The sequence below is a fragment of the Taeniopygia guttata genome, chromosome Z (assembly GCF_048771995.1).
Source record: "Taeniopygia guttata chromosome Z, bTaeGut7.mat, whole genome shotgun sequence".
Taxonomy (NCBI): Eukaryota; Metazoa; Chordata; class Aves; order Passeriformes; family Estrildidae; genus Taeniopygia; species Taeniopygia guttata.
Genome location: NC_133063.1, coordinates 18,329,135 through 18,349,157, shown reverse-complemented (window position 1 = coordinate 18,349,157; position 20,023 = coordinate 18,329,135). Strand labels below are relative to the sequence as shown.

Genomic DNA, 20,023 nt, shown 5'->3' with positions numbered 1-20,023 from the left:
AAACTGCATTAACTTAAAAAAATACAGCCCATCATACAGGTCAACTCTGAAAGTGACCCAGAAATAATCTGCTATTTTTTAACCAATATGTATTTTATATTTGACTATCAGTTCTAAAAATCAAAATTCAGCAGAAATAGGATACATCACAGAGGAAGCAGATAGTCCTGTACTTCAGAGGTATCAGGGTTGCTGGTTCTACCAGCCGGATCTTAAAGTGATCTCAGAAGAGTGCTGCATTTGTCATTGCCAGGTAGGCAACAGAATTTAATTTGTCAATAATCATGTTTTAGAGCACAGGCATTCCCTCCTCTAAAACACTACTCCTGCATTAGAAATTCTTCAGAGTTTTGGTTTTACTTTTTCTCTGCATCTTGGGGGAGACAGATGTGAGAATGTGAGAATGAATTAATATCTGCAGAAAATAAAATAAGCTTCAGAGTATTACAATGCAGTGTCATCAGCTGTTGAGGAGTTATCCATGAAAAACTCTGTCTAGTGATGCAGCCGAGCATTCATTACACTCTCTGACTGGTAAATGACAGGCCTGCTCAAATCAGAGATAAACCAAGATGAACTTTATTTTCATCCCGAAACTGAAAACCCCCTTTTCAGCCTTTTGCCTTCCCTGCAAACAGTGAAACCATTGCTTGTGGCACAATGCTGAGAGAAAAATAGCAGCAAGAATGCTTCTGGTGCTTATGAAAGTAACTGCTGTGTCTCTCAGTTCCCGTTTAAGTACTAACTCCCTTTTCAAGTACACCTTTTGCTCTGTCTATGTTAGAATCCACACTAATCTTTGGCTTACTAACTTTGGCCGAATCAAGAGCGGACATCTGATTTAGAACACCACCAGTTACACCACTTAACTGTCTTGCACTATGAGAAAGAGTGGAATGATTTAATTAAAATAATTTAATTCAAATCAGACATATTTGACACTGTAAGTAAAGGAGCAGAAGGGTGAGTGCAGTGATCCGGAGACAATGAAGCATACTAACCAGAATTTCTCAGGTTCAGATCCCAGGTCAGATACATACTCCCTGCTCCCAGCTTCAGCCGAGAGTGTGCCCGGAGGTGGCTGCCTCTGCTTTGGGGAGAATGGAGGAATAGGCTTGTGTGTCGGGGTTGGGGGAAAGGGGGGATTAGCTGCATTGTCACTCACTAATGACAGCTGCCAGATGATTAGAAAGCACATTAAATTCTTAACTTTAACTCTGCTAATCAGCAAGATCAAGCTCCTAACACCAAACTGGAGTGTTTTCAAATTAAAAAGAAAAAAAGGAAAAGAGAGAGTTAGCACATTTGCTGCCTAATCAGGATGCAAGGCAGTGAAAAAGCACACGGTTTTAAAAACAAACTTTGATGGAATAAAATACTTGACTGATTTGGGTTGGCCTCAACAGCATCATTTGCAATGGCTGTGCATACAGGACTGAGGTTTTAAGCAGTATTATTTCTTCCAATTAAATCCTGACATTCAAGAATCAACCAAAAGAATGGAAAGTGTATTTAAGCATTTTGGCATCATATTTTTCAAGCAGGTCACACTTGAGAAAGGCATAACTCTGCCACAAAACTAAACCAATCCAAAAACTTGCAGAAGAAGACCTGAGTAGCCTTTATCATGACTATCCTCTGAGTAGACTCTTGATCAAGGCAAATGTACATTAACTTCTTGGAAATATGCAATTTTGCTATATTCTCCATATAGACAGAAATCTGACATCTTTAATGCTATGTTTGAAGTTTTTGTCCAAAATAGATGGTTAATGGTAAAGCTATAATGAATGTATTTATATATTTTCTTGAGGTTTGGTTGGGTTTTTTTGTTTGGTTGGTTTTTGTTGTTGTTGGGTTTTTTTTGTTCAGGTTTGGGGTTTGGGGTTTCGTTGTTTTGGTTTGGTTTGGGGTTTTTTTGTTGTTGTTTATTGTGTGTGGTTTGGGCTGGTTTCTTTTTCTGCCTTTTTATTTTTTTTTTTACTTAACATATGGCTTTGATATGGCTACTTTTGGATACACAGTAGTTACTAATTTCTATTAATTAATTAATTAATTAATTAATTAATTTATTTATTTATTTAAAACCCATTTTATGGCTTTAACAAACCCTTACTTTCTGCCTCACATTCTATACAATGTAGCCCCTATTTGCACCCAAGTGCTACTAAATTACAGATAAAGTTACAGCAAATTTGTTTTCTCAAAAAAGCAGCGAGGCCTAACATCCCTTGAGTAATAACAACCTTGCTTTTAATTCAGAAGTAGAACTGGGATAATTTTCCCTCAGAAAAGGCAACAATAGAGCTGTTCTTGCAGGGCTGAATGGGGCATGTCTCAGCTTGCAGGTGTGCAGGTGCTGGAGTGGAGAGGCAGAAGATTGCCTGACCTGGGTGGGCAGCCCAGGCTCTGGCAGGTAACTCCAGACTGGCTCACCATCTATTGGATGGGGTTGATGGAGCTCTCAACTCTGAAGCAAAGAAACATGCTCCAGTGAACCAGTAATTTATAGAGATGTATCTTGCTCATACTGATGAAATCAAAGTAGCTAATAAAAATCTGAAGCACACTTGGAGCAAAGCAGAAATGTTAAAACTCCATAAACCACAGCCAAAATGATTCTTGAATGTGAAAACACTACATTATAAAGACCTACCAGCACACTGCAGTTATTTTCCAAATGTTTCAGCTAATAGACTGTGATAAAGAAATAACTTCTTTTTAATGTGTTTCACTGGAGTTGTGTTAATGAAGCTTAATATTCAGGATTAAAATCCCTATTCCAGCAGATGTGAAGCTGCAGTGCTATGAAGAGAGTGATATAATACAGAAACAAACCTCAAACAAGGCGTTAGTTACCTCTACTGTAAAATAAACCACTCCAATACATTGCCATGTTTACTCGCTGCAATATTATGATACTCCTTCCAAGAGATGAAAAGCACATTTAAGGAACAAGCATTAAGTGTTGTTAATGTGGTCTTATGCTGGTAATCATTGTCTTGGGAAAAGTATACTATATTTTATATACTAATGCTGTGATGTGTTTATTAACTCAGAATCCCTCTGCTAACAGTGCTTTAAGCAAGAAATAATAATTATGGTGGCAAATATTAAAAAACTTACTTTTAAATTTAACTTATCTTAAAGGAATATATTATCTGCTGGTATTATTTGTTCTTCAAGACAGTAGAGCAAGAATACTGGTATAGGAAGCAAAAATTACTGAGTCTTTCTTTTTAAAGGAAAACATGCTTTAATAAACATTATTTGGTATCCCTTACAGTAGTGATTATCCATTTTCAAAGGCTTTAGCCGGTTTTAATTTTAAAAATACACTTTTCCTGGAAAATGAAGGATTTTTCATTGGAAAATAAAGATTAAAATACATGCACTTGTGCCTTCTGGTCTGAGATAAGGAAGAGATTTTTTTTCTCTGTCTTGTAAATGAGCAACAGGAAGAAATAGAGCAAGAACAGCTAAACAGACAGAAGCACTTATGAACTGAGGAGAAATGTAAGGAAATACCAGAAGTTCCAATTACTGAATACCAGTTTTAACAGATAACTCTGCAATGCTAATAACCACTGTGAGAGTAGCAGTCAATCCCAAATAAATAAGACTAAATTATATCAAATTTTTTATTTTGAAAATCAGTGGGTTCTCCATAGAGTACTTGTACACATGCAAAGCAGTTGGTTTCTTGTAACTTCAGAGCAACAGTAATACTGTAGATGTTATTCATAGAAATGTACAAACTCACAGATCTGCCATACAGTTGTAAGTCTATTCAACATCAGCTGCAGCCATTTGGCTTACAGCTATTAATTTTTTTTTCTCTTCAGTAACAAATGGAGTCACATTAGTTATTTCCAATAAATTCTACTTATTCTAATTTTAATAAATTTCTAGTTATTAGTGTTAATACTTACCCTGAAATAAATACAATCTGACACTGAACCCAAAATAAACAGTACTTTAAAAATTATGTCTTGTTTATTTCCATGTATAATTTAAATTATACTTTGTTTATTGTGAAATATTAAACACATTGCATGCATAGGCATCTTTTTTTTTTCTTTCTGAGAGTAATTAAGTTAAAAGAAATGAACAAAAAAATCCCCTGCTTTCGTCAAACAAATGGTTATGACATTTACAGGTTTTACTTCAAGGTCAGCTTCTTCCTGCAGAAGTTAAATCACATAATCATGACACTTGGTAAAAATTTAACATTCTGTCTACACTGTTAAGTGTCCCACGTATTAAAAAACTATCTAGATGCCACTGTTTCTTGCCTTGACACTTAACTAAAATGATCTTTGAGGCAGTTTTTTCTCCTCTTTATATTGCCATGACCAGTACAAGAAGTTACTGTGCAAGATAAGCCATTACAAACGTGCAGGCTTTACCAGTGAGGTAAAGCTACAAGAGCATTTTCTTCATGAAACTGCAACTGCAAATTTGGCCTTTAAATGAGACATTTAGGAAAACATCCTGTGTGGATGGTTCACCCCTGTCACCAGGATCTTTAGGTGCTGCCTTGGGAGGGATAGGAGAAAAGCACATAGAAAAGTAGTTCAGGAAAGCAACATTTTTTGTAAAATGTTTTCTTAATTTTTCAAGGATGGAAAAGAACTGGAGTGGAAACTTCATTAACCTTGACTGAAACTACACAATAAAAATTATACTAATAAACTGCTGTATTACTCATACATAATTTAGAAGAAAATTAAAAATATCCACCCTTTGTAAACTTCATAGGTGTTTTTCTGCAACAGTGCCCTTCAGAGATTTGTCCCCTTGACATTAAAATTGTCTGCTCAGTACACAGACTCGTTATCCCAAGATAGGGACAACTTCTAGTGCAATGGCTTTTTCACATTCTGTCAAAAGGAAGCTGACAAAAAACAATTGTAAAAGACCACTGCTTTCACAGGACTTCCCTGCATATCTCAGTGGAGTTCCACTGGAAACAAAGCTTCTCACGTTGCAAGTCCACCTCACCTCATGTGGGATATCACCACCACCACAAACAGCATCACCACCTCACAGGGATTTACAAGAACGAAACAAGCTTTCAAACTCTTTCCTGGTCCAAAGCATACATTTATGGAATGGGAAACGTAGCATCTCTCTTTTGCTAAGAACATAGGATAAAATTAGGTGTGGCAGACACTCCCTCTTTAGCAAAAAGAGACAAAACTTCACATCTAAGTTTTGCAATGATTACTTAGGTAGTTAGGGTTGTTTGTTTTTTTTTTTTTTAAGGCTTTACTTACATCACCAATAAAAGCAATTACTGCTAGTCATATAGCATGATGTGGCAGTACTAGACACAACATATGCTCTAAGCATTTTTTTATGTTAACAGCCTGGATTTCCCATTCAGCTACCAAAACTGAAATTATAAAATTGTGAGTTAAACAATATAAGCAATAGAAAAATATTTCTCATGCATATTTGAAATGTTACAAAATAGTCTAAAGTGTTTTCACTCCAGGAAAATCCAGCACTGTGAAAAGAACTGGTTTTTTCCTTAATTCTTCTACTGAGACACGTCATCACTTACCAGCTACGCACCTACTAAAGAAACAACTACTCTACAGGGATAAGTACACTGAAGATTCCTTAAGGAGCAATAGGAAGAAACTGCTAGTTTAATTTCTGAATTTAATTTCTGTCCTTTCTAACTTTTGCACACTGTATTTTCAAAAGATTTTAAATAATTGCTTCTCTGTCTGCTTTACCTTACTTGAGCTTTTCTTGCCAAAACACATCTGCTTCTTTTGTTACTATACTGTGACTTTTGGCAAAATCATTATGTTACATTACTTTAACTACTGAATGGCCCAGAGAAATCAGTGCGTCTTACGGTTCTTTCACCTCAAAACAAACCTTGTACTACCGATTCCTACAAAAAAAAAAAAAAAAAAAAAAAGAAGTAAAACACTCTGTATGTGACTTTATAATGTGTTTGTTCTCATAATATTTATCATTAAAAATATGATGAAAAAGAGATAACTGAATCATGCACAGTATCTAAGTCATGGAAGTTTAAATGGCCAAGATCTTCTGAGATAACTGTGAAATAGCAGCTCAGGACACCTGAGGACTGAACACCCAAGCTACTTAGTAATTATCCAAATTCAGTGTTAATGATGTCTGAATTCCTTCAAGTGCAAAGTTTGTCATTTAGTACTGTTTTATGCACTGAAGAGGAGAGTGCAAGTAAGAATTGGTGATGCAGTGCAAGTCCTCTCTGGGGGCCCAATGGTTCACTCTGCAACTCTTCCAGTAACACCAGGGACTGGGGGACTGACTTGTATATACCTTGGGTTATCAGAAACATACTGCAGAGTAAGACTGTAACTCATCTTAATTGGCTGCCTAGATTTCTAGTCACATCACTGCCTTAACGGGAAATCTAACCTTGCTTTTAGAACTTTTTAGGTAATCCTAAATACGGGAGAGTAAACAATAGTTTTTGCCAACTTCAACAATTTTTCATCAACAATATTTTCATCCATCAGAATTTTTGGTGTATGAAGCTATAATAGCATTCAAAAAGATTTGGTAGTTAAATACTTTCAGAATACTGTTAGCTTCCTAAGGAGCATACAGGGGGAAGACGGTATAATATTGAAGGAAAAGTCTAAGACTTGCAATACCAATGTTTTATGCTGCTGTCTATTCCCGTTTAATAAATCACAAAATAAGGAAAATAATTCCCTGCAGCATAGGTGTTTTTGAGATTTAACACCTTAAGATTATGAAGAAACTCAGAACAGCATCTAGTTAGGTACTAAAATATATATGCAGGAAAAGTAAACACCTAAGGGAGCAATTAAAGTGCTTAAAGGTAGAGCTAGTGCCGTTTTAGACACCCTAGGGTGGGCACCACAGTCACCTGGATGGTGATGGCAGAAATGACAGAGAACCTAAGACAGAGACATACTCTTCTGGGGCAGTAGCTGGACAGCACATAAGATGCTTGACATTACTGAAAATGGCACAGGTCTTGGGCAATAAATCTCACTGTTAAACTAGTTTAGCAAGTATGCAGTCACTCTGTGAAGAAAGTAAAATGAAAGTGACTTTTTATAAACAAAATAAAATACTTAAAGAGGCTTTTACATATACAAATATTCCTGAGTCTTTCTTTGCATCAGATTTGCAAACACACAATTTGTGAAACAAAAAATGTAGACTGATGACACCAGTTTTTCCACAACTGGAAAAACTGGTTATATTCATTTGTTATAGTTAAGAGGTGCATTTTTAATCATAGCTGGTGCTGGATTGTTCTTTCAGTATTAATAGCTAATGGATCTCTTAGGTCCTATATACCAGGTTCTCTTATTTTTTTTATTTCCTATTCCACCTTCTAAAGCCTGACACAAAGTATAGCTAAGTGTTGTAAAAAGCTTAAATCCCACTGTAATTTTAAAGAGGTCCAACGTTAGTTCTGCTGATATATATATAAAATTAGGAGGAGAGGAAACAGAACTTAGACCACTTTTCTTTTTGTCTGCTTTACTTTGGGAAAAAAAAAAAAACACCAAACTGCACAGCAGTCTGGTCCACTTATTTTTCTAACCTGTTGATGCAGATACAGATGACAAAAAGCTGAAAGACTCTTACGTATGTGCGTAACATGCATCAGAAATTAATCTTGTTCCTGGCCTTGCCATTGCCATGTCACTTTACTTCTGCAAATCTCTCTTTTGAGAACAGGCAGGTTTGACAGCAACAGCAATTTTTGGAAAGGCTTTTTTTGGGAGATAAGAAAAGCTTTTCCAACTACCTTACTGGCACTTACTCATATTTCAAATTCTAGACAAGAGATGGCAAGGATAATTTGATGATACATCTTGCCCAGGTTTAGCAAAAAATGATATTTGAAGGTTGTATCCTCAATAACAGTATCCACAATGGGAACATCTACAAGTTTTTAAATATATGTGAAATTCTAAATATTTTACAATTACAACGTCAAAAAATAAGGAAAATTTGTAATAATCAAAAAAAAATGCATTTCAACCCCCTTATGGTATCATACCAAATCTCTCCAGAAACATAACCTTTGTCTTTCATCTTTGAGTGACATTGCTCCCAAAATACACAGTAGTGATTGTTTCCCTTTTTATTAGGGAAAAAACTCAGTAAATTGATGAAATTGCTTTGCTGCTCCATATCCTTCCAGGAACAAGTTCTTTTAAATCCTGTTTCCTTTCCAATTAATTTATGTGACACCTCCAGAATTAAATGGCTTATTTGCAAGAGAACTAACACACAATCAAAATCTAGGGACACTATTATGTCATTTTCACACAGGAATTCTGTAATGTTAGAAGACAAAGTGAAGGTGAGTTAGACATGACAAATGACTTGGATGCAGGGAGAATAATTTTATCAATATTTGAGAGGCTGAGAAAGAAAGAAAAGTATCTTCTCTGTGTATGCAGGTACACATATAGAATGAATGAAAGGAATAAGAACATGAATAGGAGAATGTGTTCATAAGAAGCTTTAATTTGAGGCTAACATCTGTGTTCATCAAGTGAGGTCACTCTGCTTCCAAGTGAGAAACTAACTACATTTATTTTATGCATAACAGTTAAATGTTCAAGTAGGCAATTAAGTACCTTACTGAGGCCATTTTGGGATACCAAGCACTTTGAAGATTATATATTCCCTCATAGTTCATGTTGAGTGTATCTCTAAGTAAAATACTCTAAGTAAAAATTCTCTTTTGTTACTCAGTTAGGAAAAATACTTTAAAGGCATTTTTGATAATGTGCATCTTAAACTTTTCATTAAACTATCAAATTTAAATTTTAACTTTTTGTGCACTCTGACATTTTTGTCTGGCATTTTCATTAATTTTGCAACATACATAGCTGAAATGTTAACTGATCAATACTTTGTCTCTCTCCTGTAGCACTAGAGCAAAGCTCCCTAAGGACCACAGAGCAGCACAGAAATTAAATGTGTAGCAAATGTTAATGTTAAACACAGTAGTACTTACTGTATAAAGACTGAAATGGTTAAAAGAATTCCAAATGGACAGATGGTAGCACAAATTATTTACAATCCCATTTCAAGATTAAACTTTGTCCATAAAATAATTCATTGACTCACACTGAAGTGTGTTCTTTTACTGATAGCTCCATTGTCCAATTATTTTTGTGCTCATTACAGTGAAAATTGCGAGTACCAGAAAAAAAGAATACACACCTTTTCCCCCTCATGTTGCGCACACTGACATCTAAAGAACAGAAATGTCTGCTTAAGAAGCTGATGGAAATTAGGCCAAACTTAGCAGACATTTCAGTGCCCACAGTGGATTAATCTGAAGAAAAAAAATCCACTTTTGCTGAAGTTCTTCTTCCTGAAATGTACCATATTAATTACCAAATAAAAATTTTTAAAATTAACTGCTAAATAATGCAAAGGTCTGTTTTAAACAGAGAAAAATATATGATTTTCTAGCAAATGCTCTCTACATATTCCCACTGTATTTAGGTCTTAAGAAGCATAAGCAAAAGTACACAACACATCCTTAATGAACCTAGACAAGTGATATAATAAACCAGTTCTGCAACGGAAATATTAACTTAATGTTGTTGCTATGCACTTCGTTTATTTAACAGGAAATAAATAAAAAAAGCAGGAGAGAATATAGACGTTTCTAACTGCTCTAAGACAAAGTAATTTAGTAGCCAGATAAATCTATGGGTTATTTATTAATGTCTTTACATATCTGAAAAATAACAGCTATTAATACATCACATTTATATCAGCATGACAGTTTATATATATATATATATATATATATATATATATATATATATATACACACACACACACACACATATATATATATATATATATATACAATTTTTTTTCTTCTGATGAGAATTACCAAAGCATAAAAAAAAAGGAAATGGAGTGAAAACTCTCAGTTATTCAGACAAAATCCCCAGTGAAGGAGATTTAGCTGAGGAAATGCATAATCTAGAACATTGAAAATTTAACTTGAAGTTTCTGTGTGTCTATGAACAGCACAGACAACACTGATCATTGAGCTGATGCCTTTGGACAGATTTTAGAAATAATCAATCCTAAAATTTCAATACAGCATTTCTGTACCTAAAATGTACCAAATGTAAAAGTTTGAGATTGCTAAGCTCAGGAGTGTAAATAATCAAGCAAGCCCTTTCAATGAACATTGTTAGCCTTGGTGACTAACAGTGTGACTCTCCAAAGAGTATGACTTTAAAAAGAACTGTGGTGATGAGTGCACAAGGCATATGAAGCAGGTAACTGTAACTTGTTATAGTTAACATATTAATCAAAGTGTTCTGTAGGTTTCCAAGAGTAGTTATTCTTTCCTGATCTATCCTAGAAATTAAACTTTTGAAAACGGAACTGTTCTGCCAGAATTTCTTCACCTGTGGTCTCCTATATCCCCATCAGAAAGAAAAGCCCACACAATCAAACAGTATTCATAATTGAAATGCAAAGAACATGGGGCATTGAGAGATACAAAAAATCAACCCTTACATATGCAACCTAGGTGAAATGACTGTAACTCTGTATCAGGATGCACCCATCACAGTAAATTTTCAAATCCAACAGGATAGAAGAAATGGTTAGTTTAAAGTTTTACTTCTCATATGTTGTTTATTAGTCTAGCTAAAGAGCTGAAAACCTCCAGAACAGCCTGTTTCTCATCTCCTTTCTGGAACTGACATTTCACTGTGAGATATTCTAGCCTCTAGAAGACAACTTCACAAGGAGATAGAATTTGTATAATAGTGAAGAGAAAATTAAACATATGCATACATTTATTTTATACACTCTATTAAATTCAAATGTTACCTCAGTGCAAGTCTAATTCATCATAAGACAAGCAAGTGGATTACTCTCAAGATTTCAACAGCCTATGAAGTCCAGAAACCATCCAAACCCAAAGTTTATAATCATGATAAAAATTCACGCATATTTGACTTGGCCAGCAAAGACTTCTTTTGCCTGATACAGGAATGATTTTGATCCTTGGAGAGGATAACATTGGGTCAAAAAGCATAGGAGGCATTTTGGATGCAGAAGTGGAATACATCTGTACAATCACAGTACATAAAAATTTACTGCAACACTTACATAAGCAAAAAAATTACTGCAACAAACCAAGAAAACCAGTTTTTTTTTTTTTTTTTAAATATATGTCTCTCTAGATAAATATGTATGAAAAATATTAACATACCTATAAAAATACAGCCAGGAAAATGTTTCTACTACAATACTCTGTAACTATAATAATAGCATGTACTGATTATAGACCTCCCTACTTAAATTGTTTTACATACTACTACTACTTCTTATTATGACACTGATTTTTTTCTATGAACAGAAAAAAATTACAGTTTAACAGCAACACCACTGCTTCCATGGCCACAGCAGTGTGCCATGGGGAAAAAAAATGCCCAAAGAATAGGATGTCTTTCTGTTTTCCCTTCTTGCACTGGCAACAGCTGTGTGTTTCACATCCATATTAAAATCTGACTTAGAGTGATGAATACTTACTAACTTAAGCAGTAGTAGCAATATGAACATTTGAGTTTTATGCTGAAACCTGTATTTTCCTATGAAGTGTTGGTAACTTTTAACTGAAATGATAGATCGCCTTTCTTACAGTAAATAGTAGCAAGTATATTTTATCTTTGCACACAGTGCCATTACTACAGACATCAGTATAAGTACAACCCCCTGGCTCTTTGAATAGCACATGTATCTCCTGTACTCCCAATGACCTTGAAAAACAACGGTTTAACATGCAGCACAGTAAAAACAGAGCCCTGCAAGGAAAAACTTTCTGCAAAACAGTGTGACCCAACTACCCCATTTTACTGCACAGCCAGCTACCAATGCCTGGTTTAAATTCTCCAAATTTGAGGCATGTGACCTTCAGGCACCCAAGTAAAAAGTATTGTCACCAGACAATATCTATAATTATTTAAAGTTATACCAAAACACTTCTCTATTCATAATCATAGTGGAGAGGCTACTAATCTCAGTACCTCTCAGACAATTAAAAAAAGTTAGAAATTCCAGAAAATATGTCCGTGCATACATTTCTACTCTCTAATGAAAAAATAATGGTCTTGTTTGTAGCTCTTACAACTTTAAAAATAAAGAGGTGTTTATCTGGGTAACACAATGCAATCTACAATTGTGCTTGGAATTTTTAAAATGTAAAAGAAAAATAAATTTAATACTAATAAAAGAAAAATAAATTTAATACTAATATTGTTCCTGAAGAAACAGCAATTTTTTTTTAATAGCTAAAAACATATTCACTTAAAAACATTCACTAAAAACTATGACCAGAGTTTGCTGCCTAAAAAGTACTAGTTTGTTTGCATTTATGGTTTTAAAATTGGGTTTGTTTTATTTTGGTGGCATTTTTAAATCTAGGAACACCACCTTTGAATAATTATCAATCAAAAATACTTTGAGAGTCATTATTCAGTATGCAAGGGGACCAAACAAAATTCAATGGACGTAATTTGTGAGAGCTTAAAATATATTATCCATAGTTCACTGACTCTATTTTGATTCGGCTCACCTGCTTGCAACTTATATAATCAATTACTTTTTTACTATAAATACACAATTATAAATTAAAAAAAACCAACACTCTACCTTGTTTGTGTGACATTTTAGACTTAATTTCTTTTTTAAAAAACTGAATAAATGTGACTTATGATATCATCGTAATGCAAACTTTTAAATAAATTAAAAAGAAACCACCAATCTACACAGTATTGTCTCAGTCTAGAACACAAACACCCTGGGATGATTAAAAATAGTATAAAGAAGATCATACCAAAAAGGCAGCTAGACTTCTTGGTGGAGAGTCCCAGTCAAAACAACTGCTAATATAGCAGACAGCAGTAATGAGCGCCATGATACAATGCTTCATCCGGATGAAGTTCCTTAACAGTAGCTGTTAAAAAGAGGAAAGGTTGAAAATATTTAAAAACCCCAAAAAGTTTCAGGAGAGGCTCACGCTAACAATACTGTCATTCTCAATTTGGGTGAAAGGCTGAGAAAATATTAAGCTCTCTAGCTCACAAACTGAGCAAGTTAGTTTAAAATCTGAGACTTGGAAGAGAGAGAATTTGCAAATTGTGTCAATTGGTGTTTGTTGTTTAATTCTAGATGGTACAAAAAATGTTCATCATTCAAAAGCCACGTGCAAACTGTCACAAATTATTTTGTTAATTAGATTTCAGTTTCATTAAGTCTTTAACAAGTGCTGGCCATTTTTAATAAAAAGATGCTGCAGTACACTAACCTGAAACCATGCAACACTACTGCTCCAATATAATTAAGATATCTGCTCCATTTAACATTTTTAACAAATTTGTCTGCTGTGATGTATTTTGAAAGCATTGTTTTAAGCATCTGCCAAGGTAATCTACATACTTTCGAATTACATATATGTAAGACATAACAACTCTAGGTTTTGATTCAGGAAAATGTACTTCAATCCTCCAAAATGGCAACACATTTCACCACAAAGAGTGAACAAACCAGTGATGTTTTCTGTGAAATGTATAGAAAATGGTCACTCCTCTAGCCTTCTCCAAAAGTCACAATGCCATTTTCATTTATGATATAGGAAGAAGAATTATACTTGAGTAAAAGGCTTTGTTCCTTCTTTGCAACAATAGTAATGCAAAATACAGCTTTAGTAACTGTATTACTCAAAATTGCAAAAAAAGAAATATTTTGATTTATGAAATGTTTTATTTTATGAACTGTTATAAAATTCATTCAGCAGGTAATTTAAACCATGCTTAAGTATACAAGCTTTCAGAAACAAAGAAAGAAGTTCTGAGACCTTTGACTTTTCACTGAAAACAAAAAAAATCTTGTTCCCATAGTCCAACAATTTCTCTCTATCTAAGATACAACATTTGTGGAACAAGATTAGTCCAAAGTAGTTTGAGTGCAGAAAAATACGTGTGTTTAAACAATTTTTTACCAAAGCATTAAAATTGTGTGTAGCAAAAATATCCATAGAAAAAAGAGTCAATACATTTCCTACTCCTGGGATTCCAAAGAGTTTCAGTCTGCTTTCACCTTTGATTCAAACCTTACTCCAGTAACTTCCTTGAAATTTGGCTAAAAGAATGATGACTCTTTACCCTGCAACAAATGGAGAACTTTTGGGTCAAAGTTAACAGCAAAAATTTATGCAAGACTTATTTTACATGCACCTGTGCAATAATCTGATATGTGTGAAACCTAATGGTTTCAACTGTGTTGTTATTCATGTATTTGATGGAAATTAGGCAGCAATTTATAGAGGAGACACATTAAACCCATGTATTCAGTTTCTGACTTCTCAACCTATCATATTCTTTTGTAAACACGTAATGAAAATGTTATTCTTTACTCTCAGCAGTCGGATACCAGATATTTGAATGTGCACACTTGATAGTAAGGATTTTAGAAGGGATTAGTGTTTCCTTACTCTTTACCTGTTTAGACAGTCTGTCTTCCTCTTCAATGTACTTCTGTTCTTTGGGCATTAAGGTTCGTATGCTGGCTTTCACCTATGCATTAAAATGCGTGTCAGTATTTCAAGTTTACTTGCTCCTCACTAGTAACACAGGCTTCAATTCACAAAATTTACCAAGTTTCAAAGTCATGGCTGCCAAGATCAGAACACAGAAGCATACACAGAGACAAGAGCTGCTGCTCTGTACATTAGCAGCAATAGCAGCAGCAGCAACAAAAAGAGTGGGTGTGCCAAGCATTGGCAGAAGAGTATTCTGTAGTATACATCAAGGCTTAGAGAAAATGAAGAATGACAGAAATTCTCTACAAATCAGGAACAAAAGCTTTCATGAAACTGAACTCTTTAGCAGTACAAAAAAACCCAAAGTTAAGACTTACAGCATTAAAAATCACATCTATTTCAAGATAGATGACCCCCTTTGTTGGCCCTGTCAGCTGCTTGTTTTTCAAGACGTAGGCTTTCTGTTCACCATTTTGAATCTGCAGGAAAAGGACATGACAGCCGTCTGTCTTGCGGTCTCTGCTGAATACACCCCCCCGGTGACCCCTGACCCTCAGCTGCTGAAACTGACAGAGAACCCAAAACAACTGTGGCAAGTCTGACAAGTACCTGTTCATTACCAGGACCGAGTCTGTCAGGAAAAATTAACTATCATGGGATTCAACATGGCCGTGAATAGAGTATGTTAAAATTTTAGTGTTCTTATTACAGATCTTGGTTGAGAAATGACAGACTCAGAGCTGCAAATTTATTATTTTTTTCTCTTTCCCTCCTTCAGCGGGAAAAATTCAGAGCAGTATGTCAGGTGAATGAAGCTTACAGACAGCAATGGTATAGCAACTTTGCCTAGAAAGTCAGCACTTCGATCGCGGTCTTCGTCGTAAACTGTCACTTCAAGCACTGAATGGATGTCCTTTATATTGCTACAAAGAGAGAAGAAAGAAATCACATTTACACCAGTGGGCACCAAGGGCAAAACTGTAAAAGGTTAACACAGATATCCGTCTGTTTTTCCAAGCCATGGAGGAGAACGAGATTAAGTGAATGAGACATCTTTGCATATAATCAAAATGCTTTCTAAGGGCTGCAATGATTACTCTGTCTCTCTCTCTCTGCAAGGTTTTTTATATATAACCAAAATACTTTCTAAGGGCTGCAGTTATGACTCTTTCTCTCTGCAAGGCTTTTCCTGCACAAGTTTTCTGAAGGATGCTTCTTTAATCCTGCCTGGGGTTTGCACTGCATGACCTGCAAGGAGAAGCACTGGGGGATTTACAGCCACCAGCAGGAGGACAGAGAGCTTTTAAAAGCTACTCTTAAACACTGCTACCCTTGTGGCAATTCTTACTGCAAATACAGTGAAACCTGTAGGTTTGTAAATAGAAACAACTGCAAGCTACAAGACCATAACCTTGCACTAAGAACAAGTTCTTTGTTTCTCAAATTCTTATTAAATTAATAATATTCAACAAATTACAGCAAATAAAGAACAAATAATACGGAACAATGCATCTTTCAGGTACAACTGAGGAAAAAAGACTGCAAGCAATTAAACACTCCATTGCCATACACAGGAAATGACTCTACATGTAAACTTTTGGGTGAAAAATTCCTATTCCTTATTTGAATAAAAAATTATTTGTGAGAACTCATATTTGATTGAATGGCTGATCCAGGAAATACAAATTCAAGCAAAGCAGTTCAGCTTCAGTAAAATATATTCCTCCAGATGAGGGATTGCTAGCCCAAAAATTAATTAAGAAATCTGAGGATAAATGTAAATGTACATAGGAGGAAGGCCTTGAAACCCTTTATAGGTTTTCTATTCGATTTCTGATTAGTCTTTTGTCGTCTACAAATTCAGGCAATTCCTTGTGCAGAGAACACTGTTGAGAAGTAGAGGACCATTAGTTATTGGCTCTACTGGTAAATAATTAAAAATATATTAACAAACAATTTAGCATGGTTTTGCAGATACAGAAATGAAAACTACTCTAATAAGCTGTTGAAAAGTACAAGTACTGTGAGATTTTTTTTGTTTTGCTCTGAATTAATTTCTGAGAGCTCATTGCAGGTCACGAAAACCTGTGGATGCTAAATATATGAACAAGAAATCTACAGGGGAAAAGAAAAAATTAAAATCACACAGAGTTTTGACATTAAGGGCAAAATATAACATTTTCATGTATGATAAAGTGAAGTGTACACAAATCTAAAGCTCCTACTGTTTTTGCAGAGGATTGTTACTGATTTCAGCAGCGGTGATCAGGTTTTTCTACTCACTGGTGTCACATTACAGTCAGATAGAGAGAAGGGAGAAAAAAAGGCAACTGAGCAAGGCAAACAACAAGGACATTTTGTCTGTGGAAGACCTTTCTTCTATTTTGTTAAAGCTTTTAACTGTCCTCAAAATAACACAAGGATAGAAGAACAAATCACATCACTCCCCAAACAATTGTTTTAGACTGCATTTTACTCAACAGCTGGATTGTACTAGTATGATACTAGATGGTATTGTGAGAAGGGTAGCTAGTAAATGGAAACAAGAAGTGGAAAGGATTTCATCAAAATTCAGAGAAATGTAAATGCATGTAGAATTTCTAACTTTATGTAGCTATCTAATGTTTTTTACAGTTAACAACCACATTTAAATAAAGGTCATAGTCACAGTATCTTTTTTCTCCCCACTCTAAACTTCAGGGGCAAATCCATCACAGTGGATTTGACCCTTGAAACTCTTGCTGAACCTAACAGGAGTCTGGTGTGCATAGCATTACTCATACATGCTTTCCAAGAACAGTCCTGGCATTTTTGTGTTTAAAATTATACCACTTCTGTATTTATTTTTTAATCCTCAAAAGATATTTGGATATTTAGATAAGAAATATCAGTATGCCATCACTATTCTTCTTTAGAACTACCAGTAAGTATTTTTGTTCCCTCTCCAACACCCTCAGCTCCAAAATACTATCCAAAACCCACTGCCCATTCATTCCCCTGAACTAAATCCAAACACCTACAATGTGAAGATTTTGTTCCATTCTGGATTGAGGTTCCTGTAGACAGTATGTGTCAGCAGTCTGTCATTGTTCAATTCAACTACACAAAATGGGTCACTTTTACCTGTAAGAGAAAATTTGGAAGTAATTTTATGAACTAAGAAAATATATGAAGAGCAAGCTTTAAACAAAAACAAGTTTGGAGGGTTGTTTCTCATCTTCTGAGCTTCACTGTAATGGTCTGCACTATATTCAAGATATTCATAACACACTATACATCTCCATAATCTACTAACATGATTTGCTAAAAGAACAATTATTTTGCTTTAAAAAAAAGGTGAGTACCATACGTACTCTTCTGATGAAACACAGCATGTTCCTAGAAGTTGCCAAGCACCCTTGTGAGACAGCTAAGAGAGCTTCAATGGTACCAATGACCCATTGACCTTAAAGATAATATAATGAAAGTATTTTGGTATGAAAGCAATGCATTACTCTGTATTATTTGTAACAACATAGCACCTATGAAAATTATCCAAAGACTATTATGTCTTTAACTGTGTTTCATGCTGTACAAATCCTCTCCCCAAAATCAAATAATCTTGACATCAGCCTCATATAAAATCCTCATATAAAACACAAGACAAAGTGGGCAAGTACAAATAAAGAATGAGATTATACAGGTTGGAATGTTGGAATATAGCATCAGCACAGCAGAAAGGCAAACATCCTTGGTATTTTATTATACACTAAAGCACAAAAAAGTAGTTCTGGGTATATTTACAACGAGGTCCCTCATCATGAAAGCCACCAAAGGGAAAGTATGAAGTTGCTGCTTTGAAAACGCATTATGGAGATAACTGAAGCAAGTTTTCCTTTAAACTTTTTTTTCCTTTAAAGAAAAGTAATGGGCAAAGCAAGTCCGTGTATCTGTGTGTGTGTGTGTGCTTGTCCTTAAATATGAAATAGGCAACTTACAGGAAAAGCCTGCAGGCAAGCAGAGCTTAGATACTAAGGAGAGTGCAAGAAAAAAGATCAAAACTGCAAGTTTACAGGTAGAACATGAAACTGACACTAACCCTTTTAAGGTTTGATTTTGGAAAGGTGGTGTGGTTTAAGCTCACCAGGAAGTCAAGCTGCTCCCCTTTTCCCCAACACCTCTTTCAGGTGAGAGAAACTAAAGGCAGCAATTATGGGTTGAGGTAACAACTTATTGGAAACAGCAATGAGATAAGAAAGTAAACAGTAACAGTGTATAAGAGAGGCTGATTACAAGCAAAATGCTCCCTGAGTCCGGCATGCTGCCTCCACACATGGTGCCACCCTACCACTCCTTCCACCATGTTTCTTCCCCACAAGCCTGAGACAATGAAAGATAATGGCATACAAACTTTCCACACCTGCACTTTTTCTCCCCAAGACCAATACAACAAAAAACCCTGCAATGTTAGACAAATCCTCCAGTTGGGATCAGCACAAACCCACCACTCCACTCACCACACACTCCTCCAGAAAGGGAGAAAATGGCTGCTGAACCTCTGCACTGCCCATTTTCCTCCACCAGAAGCCATGACCTCTTCATCTTGGAAGAGAGACTCCCTGACTTCTCCATACCAGCGATGATTTGAGTGCATAGAACAACAGCCTAGACAGGCCCACGCGGCTCCAGGCTCTACCTTAAGAACAGATTGGCTATCTAAAAAGGAGTGCTCCAAAGTGGGAGAAAGCAAAAGGTGGTGGGATTGGCATCTTCAGCATTTCAGGGCAATCCTGAAATTACCTAGAAGGCTAAGGAGGGGTGGCGAGGTAGACCTAAGGAACAAATGGAAAGAACGCTAATGAAAACATGAGGGGCATGGTGGGAAGACCTCTTTCAATAAAGAGGCAATAAAGGGAAGAAATCACATTGTGGACTAAATTATTTAACTCATATTCAAACTATGTCAGCAATGACAACTGCTATAAATCTGTCCAAAACAGAGACATGCTATCCTGCTTTTATATTTTTATTTTCTCCAGTAACTGGAAGAAGTAACCTTTGCCTTTGGCACCGTACAAGTGTACACATTATTTTCATGTAAATAAAGCTGAACAACAAATTGCTGCTTCCTGGATCCAGGCGAACTTTGTCTGATGTAAATGAACATTTGAGTTGCATAGTACCTCGTGACTTGCTCTTCTCTTTAGACTTTCTTTGGGCAATAAACTGTTCAAAATATATTGAATGTTGGCATTGGCCTTCCACAATTAAATCTAGTATACTAGGCAATTGTGTTTCTCAATGTCTTCCTTAACTCCGTATTATGTTTTCATGCATTATTAGAAATCATAAACTGAGTAGCTACAGTAGCTACATTAGTGGGGCCATGATAATGATATTAGGGAAGCACATAATTTGTTTCATACCTTATACAAATGACAATGAAAT

General features: G+C 35.3%; 1 protein-coding gene across 4 annotated transcripts in view; it reads right to left on the bottom strand.

Annotated features, from left to right (window-relative positions):
* MCTP1 (multiple C2 and transmembrane domain containing 1) overlaps positions 1-20,023 on the bottom strand; it is a 214,592-nt gene that overhangs the window by 83,444 nt on the left and 111,125 nt on the right. For all 4 annotated transcript variants that reach the window (XR_005978216.2, XR_012052948.1, XM_030258810.4 and 1 more), the window contains 5 exons: positions 17,617-17,719; positions 15,417-15,519; positions 14,974-15,075; positions 14,556-14,630; positions 12,893-13,012 (listed from right to left, as the gene is read on the bottom strand). Coding sequence is in view for 2 of the 4 variants with exons in the window: in XM_030258810.4 (XP_030114670.1) it covers positions 12,893-13,012; positions 14,556-14,630; positions 14,974-15,075; positions 15,417-15,519; positions 17,617-17,719 (503 nt within the window). In the remaining 2 variants the exon portion in view is untranslated. The remainder of the gene's footprint in view (positions 1-12,892; positions 13,013-14,555; positions 14,631-14,973; positions 15,076-15,416; positions 15,520-17,616; positions 17,720-20,023) is intronic.